The sequence below is a fragment of the Budorcas taxicolor genome, chromosome 3, assembly GCF_023091745.1.
Source record: "Budorcas taxicolor isolate Tak-1 chromosome 3, Takin1.1, whole genome shotgun sequence".
NCBI classification, from domain to species: Eukaryota; Metazoa; Chordata; class Mammalia; order Artiodactyla; family Bovidae; genus Budorcas; species Budorcas taxicolor.
Window position 1 is genome coordinate 92,131,228 of NC_068912.1, and position 6,000 is coordinate 92,137,227.

General features: G+C 53.6%; 1 protein-coding gene across 1 annotated transcript in view; it reads left to right on the forward strand.

Moving 5' to 3' along the window:
* SSBP3 (single stranded DNA binding protein 3) overlaps window positions 1-5,051 on the forward strand; it is a 165,394-nt gene extending 160,343 nt beyond the window's left edge. The window contains exons 14-17 of the mRNA XM_052636505.1: window positions 1,918-1,996; window positions 2,215-2,243; window positions 2,362-2,463; window positions 3,301-5,051. Coding sequence (XP_052492465.1) covers window positions 1,918-1,996; window positions 2,215-2,243; window positions 2,362-2,463; window positions 3,301-3,330 — 240 coding nt within the window. The 3' untranslated portion in view covers window positions 3,331-5,051. The remainder of the gene's footprint in view (window positions 1-1,917; window positions 1,997-2,214; window positions 2,244-2,361; window positions 2,464-3,300) is intronic.
* Window positions 5,052-6,000: the final 949 nt, after the last annotated feature.

Here is a 6,000-nt window from a genome sequence, read left to right on the forward strand (position 1 = left end):
TGGGCCTGGGGATTCGAGGGGGAGTGGGGAGTGATGGCTCATGTGTACAGAGTTTCTTTTGGGGATGATGAAAGTGCTCTAAAATTGATTGTGGTGGTGATGGTGCAACTTGCTAAGTACACTAACAACCACTGAATTGTATACTTATTAAATGAGTCGGTTGTATGTGGTTAAAAGTAGCATGAAAATACACATAATATAATTTAAGATACCTGTTTTTGAAATATATCTATGCAACTGTATACATGTGAATAATTGTTTATATTATCAAATTTGGGGATTTAAATATCTGTGTATTTTATTTGTTTGGCTGCATCAGGTCTTTAGTTGTGGTGGTCAAGAGCTTTCGTTACAGCGCACAGCATCTCCAGCTGTGGCCCCAGGGCTCAGCATTTGCGGCACGCGGGCTTAGTTGCTCCATGGCTTGTGGGCTCTTATTCCCTGACCAAGGATGGAACCTGTGTTCCCTGCATTGCAAGGTGGATTCTTAACCACTGGACTGCCAGGGAACTCCCCTGGATGTATCTGGTCTCATAGGACTGTGTTTGGGTTTGGCTTCCTAAAAAGTAGGTCACCCTCATCCTCCTATCACTTGGGTTAATAAGCATGAAATGGATTGCCAGATGGCAAAATGTGCCCCCCCAGCCCACCAACAACCCTGGGAAGCCACTGGGGAGGCGAGGACGCTGTCCTCAGAGGGTATGTGAGTGGGTGTCAGGGTGAGGAAGCAACTGGTACCCTAGCAGTCTCCTGACAGCAGTCTTTGCACCAGCTGGTCCTGCTGCCACCTGCTAAGAGGGCCCTTTCTTCTGCTCAGGCAGGACGCTTTCAGGGATGGAGCCGTGACACATCTCTGCCTGCCCAGATCCTGACCCCCAGTTATTTTTTCGCTCTGCCGCCGCCTCCTTGCAGCCCATCGTGACTTCTCTGCCTTTTTCCCAGGGCCTCTCTCTGAAGCTGCCGCTGTGCTTGGTCTGCAGCTCTCTCTGGATCTCAGTATCCTGTGGGGTAGCTGGGTGTCCATGGCTGCGCTCTTCCTCCAGGCTGAGGCCCAGGTGTGACTCGGTGCTCAGTGCAGGCCACATGCCAGTCAGGCCTCTGTTCTGCTACTTCCGTCCCGTCTGGTCGGCACCCGAGGCCTTGGCTCTCCAGACTGGGCTCAGCCATCCCTTGGTGGCCATGCCTTGTGATCTCTGGCCTTTGGTTACGTCTTTTCTGAGATGGGGGTGACAGTCCCAGACGGGCCTGAGAAAGGGAGTGGAGCCGGTGAAACGTCTGGCCTCTGATCCGTCTGCATCTCCAGCTCTGCTCACTAGTGAGCACCCCCGTGGAGTCCCAAGGAGAGAACGCCTGCCACCAATGCCCCAGCTCCCCCCACATTTCAGAGGAGGAGCCAGAGGAGGCTCATGTGATGACTCCAGGGCCAGGCTGCCCGAAGTCCAGCTGCAGCTCCTCCATCTCCTACTTGGGAGATTTAGGGCCAAAGCATGGTCCACTCTGTGCTTCAGTTTACTCACATGTAAAATGGGGAGGAAAGGCATTAATAGTTTTATTCCCAGGCCTGGCTCAGTGGGTCACTGTCTCTGTGAGCCCCACACACTGCCTTGGGGATGGAAAGAGCCCAGGGTGGGATCCAGGACACGTGGTATGAGAGTTGCCTCTGGTGCCTTGGGCCAGCCCCTCCTTCTCTCCTGGTTTGTTTCCTCCCGTGGTGCGTAGGCCTCTGCCCTGCACAGTCCGAAGGCTTAGGGGAGGCACCGCCTCTGGCCTCCTGGTGTTCAATGCCTGAGTGTGCCTGAGAGCCGCTCCTCCAGGGTAGAAGCTCCCGGGGGCCGCACTTCCGTGCCACAGCGTGTGGAGCTCCTCGAGGGTTGCAGGGGGCCTGCTCAGGTGACACGCTCTGTGCTTCTCCCACAGTTCCCGATGGGTCCAGGCTCGGACGGCCCGATGGGGGGCATGGGCGGCATGGAGCCACACCACATGAACGGCTCGTTAGGTAAGTCAGCACCCTGCCTGACTTCCCGGGAAGCCTTCACTGCCTCGGCTCCGGGCTCCGCTGAGCCCAGTCCCCACAGGAAGATCCAAAGAGGAAGATGTTGCCTGGGTAGAAGGTCCTCTTTGGCAAAATGTTTGGGGTTTAGGTGGAAGCATTTGGAGGCCCCTGCACAGAAGAATGGGCAAGACCCTGAACTGGGCTTTCTTTTTGCCTTCCAGGGTCAGGTGACATAGACGGGCTTCCAAAAGTGAGTGTGTGTTCCCTGCCTCCTCCCTGACAGCACCCTCCAGAAGGCCTTTCCCCATCCCGGGAGGGGTGGCAGGTTGCTGGGGGCCCGGGGCTCACCGCCTCTGCTCTCTCTGCAGAATTCTCCCAACAACATAAGTGGCATTAGCAATCCTCCAGGCACCCCTCGGGACGATGGCGAGCTAGGAGGGAACTTCCTCCACTCCTTCCAGAATGACAATGTAAGTGTGCCCACCACCACCCTTATTTCATCCTCCGGGTCCTCACTGTATCCTCTGGGCCCTGGGACTAGCGATTGAAGTTTGAGTCTCCTGTCTGAGACCTGTCTGCTGGGCCAGTGTCCTGGCAGCTGCGTCATGAGCCTTTCACCTCGGTTATTTTTCCACACAAAATGGAGCGCCCTCACCTCCCCCCGACCCCCACCAGCCCCCAGTGCGGTGCTGACGCCTGTCACCAGAATCCGACCTTGCCCAGGCATCCGCATGCAGGCGCTGGTGAAGCTCACGGTGCTGGACGAGCCCTGGGCCGTGGCCCGCTGGGTCCTTGTCTCAGTCTGTGCCCTCCTCCTGGAGGGTGGGTGTGCATGCAACTAGTGACTTCCTGGGGTCTCAGTGCAGAGGATCTCGCTGGCTGTTTTTTCATATTAGGCTTCTTGTTTACAGTCTCATCTGAAGAACCAATGTCATGTTTCTGTAGCTTCTGAGAACCCCAGGCCGGCTCCCACCCCAGGGTGCCCTGGCTGTGCTCCAGCTCATCAGACCCCCGTCCTCTGCAGTCCGTGGCCCTATGAGGGGAGGGCAGGGGCTGCTGCTGGCTTCCTTAGGAAAGAAGGGGTGATTTGGAGAGGAAAGGGGGGCAGGGCAGGCAAGTGAGGGACACAGGCTGGTGCGGGGGGGATGGTTCCTGAGTCCCGCCTGCTGGCCCCTTGCCCACCCAGTGCCATCATGGGTGTCTCAGCCCAGCTCCGAGACAGGCCCTGTCCAGCTCTATGCGGTCAGACCTCCACAAGGCTCCCACACCCGGCCCTCACGACCCCCCTTCTCTGCTTCTCCCTTCAGTATTCTCCAAGCATGACGATGAGTGTGTGATTCCCCCCTCCTCTTCTCCGAGACGCTGAGAGAGCCGACATTGCAGGCGGGAAGATGCCAGAAATTATGCAAGAAGAAGTGAGGTGTCATTACCCAGGAGCTGGGGAAGGGGCATCTCCTGCTCCCCCCCAACCCCCACCCTCTCCTCCACCCCCTCCACCTGTCCCAGTTTTAGTTTCATGCAATAAAAAGGCCGAACTTTTTATTCCATAAAACATGAAGGACAAAACTCAAAATAAAAATATATTTCAAGTCAATGAGCAGAAAAATCCCACCCTTCCCCTTTCCCAAAGGACCTTTGATGTCCTTGACACTTTTCTGTTTTTTTTTTGTTTGTTTGTTTGTTTGTTTGGGGTTCTGCTGTTGTTGGGATTTTTTTTTTAATTTGTTTTCAGGGGGGGTTTTTTGGGGAAAAATTTTTAAAAATGGAAGCTTCTAGCAAGCCCCCCCAACCCCATCCCAATCAACCTCTTTGCTTTCTTCTTTAAAAAAAAAAAAAGGACAAAAAAAAAATAAAACCAAGCCCCGTTGTCTGTACCCAAGCCCTTCCACCAGGAAAGCTAGTCTAGGTGTGAGATCTCACCTGTCTTTGTAGCCATCTAAAAATAATAATAATTATAATAAACTGGGCAGTTTACAATCGGTGGTTTCTTTCAAACGGCCTGTTTTGGAAAGAAAAAGGAGTCACCCTTTTCCACCTGGGGATTTCGGTTTGTGCTGACGAGCGAGGGAGGGACGGGAACCTGTTTTGTTTTCGCTTGGTCTCTCCCGGCGAGGTGGACAGCAGCTGCACAGCTTGGACCCCAGACCCCCTCCCCCGTGGCGAGGCCGGAGGGGCCAGGCCCCCAACCGCTTTCAGGACCCCGCCCCAGCGGAGCCTCGCTGTGGCCCGGTTGGCATGCACTGTGCTCCCAGGACTGCGTCCTCTCTCCTCTGGACCTCTCCTCACCCGGGCTCCCGCCCCTCCTCAGCCCTGCTGCAGGCCTCCCAGTGAGGATCCTGCCAGCGGGGTGGCGGCTCGGAGTGGAGTCGGGGAGGCCGCCCCCGACAGGATGGCTGTGACCTGGGACGTGGAAACCGCGACCTCTGCGTCCTCCTCCCTCGCATCGTCCACGTCGTGTGTGCGGGCAGCGCAGGGCTGGAGTTGGGTTTTCTTTTTTTTTTTCCTCTTGATTCTTCCTTCTTTTTCAAAGATGGGATATTGACCAGAATTGCTCTGTATATGCTTGGAACTGGATGGAAAGACTTTGGAATAGCTGTGGGGGGCGGGGGGGGGACACTGACAACCAAACAGATGTGCTGTTTCCGGACCTGTTTTTATTTTCAAAAACCGACAAACGCCACAGTGGAGCCTGTCCCCTCCCAGGAGGAGTGACTCATGGCCTCCCTCACCTCACCACCCTGCATCGAAACCTCTGTGTCTTTCCCTGAGACACCTGAATTCTTTGTACATTTACACCCCTCTCCCCCCTCTCCCCTGTAGCTGGTCTTCGTTTTCTTCCCTCCTTTGATCCATGTATATCATATTATGTGAGATATCATCTGCCTGAAAAAAGACCTTGTGCGGATTATTGGGAACATTGTAGCTGTTTCTGTGTTTTTTCTTACCCTGTAGTCTGGTTCTGAATTAAGAGAGGAAAAAAAAAAAAAAGTAATTATGATACATTGTAGTTTGTGTACGATATATGTTGATAACGTTTTATTAAAGGGACATCTTTTTTCCGCAGCCCTTCCTGACATGTTTGGGGGAACGTGGGTTGGAGTTTATTATACTGGTTATAAAATGCCAGGCGACTGGCTGGGCATAAATTCTGTTCCTGGTGCACAACAAGATCTTGTTTTGTGTTCCAGGCGTTGGCCTTCTTTTCCTGGGCGTGTTAATTCTGCATTTTCTGTGGAGAGTTGGGGATGATGGGTTGGGAGGGAGGGCATGGTCTCATTTCAAATATTCGGGGGCATTCTGAAAGGCAGTTTCAGTTTCTCATCTTGCTAATGCATTTTGGTTTGCCAGAATGTATTTTTCTGGAAAAGAATGAGAAGTTTCCCAGTGCACCGTGTTTTCAGTAGCGAGGCGGTGTCGGCTAGGATGGCCGCGTGGGCTGCAGCCACACCTGCTTTCTCCTTTCTGGTGAAATTTGTTTTCCAGGTCCTAGGGTGCTGGGCCGCGGGAGGTTATTTTATTTTTTCACCTCCAAGGCAGCAGGGAGCCCTTGAAAGATTTGAAGAGTGGCACAGTTCAACTTGAATTTGAGAAAACAGTGCAGGTTGCATCTTGGAAGATAGTTGGGTGGGACTAGACAGATGTGGGGAAATCCAGGGCCAGCTGCCGTCTAAGCAAGAGCTATTGCAGGCTGAGGAGGTCAGCAGCAGTGGACGCTGATTTGAACATTTAGAAAGTAGAACTTCCTGCATCCTTGGAGCTTCGGGGCCAGGCCTGCGGCAGGAGTAGACAGGAAACACACAGTGTGTCTGAGCAAAGCGTGACCTTAGCCCCACCTTTTACCAGGTCTGAAGGGACCAGTTTCAGATCCTGCCTTTGCCACTGCTCACTGTGTGGCCCTGGGCCAGTTGGTTCATACTGTCCTCAGTTGCTTCATCTGTAAGACAGGGGTAACGGTTTACCCATCGTGTGGTCGTTGTGAGGATAAGTTGACATTTGTAAAGTGTCTA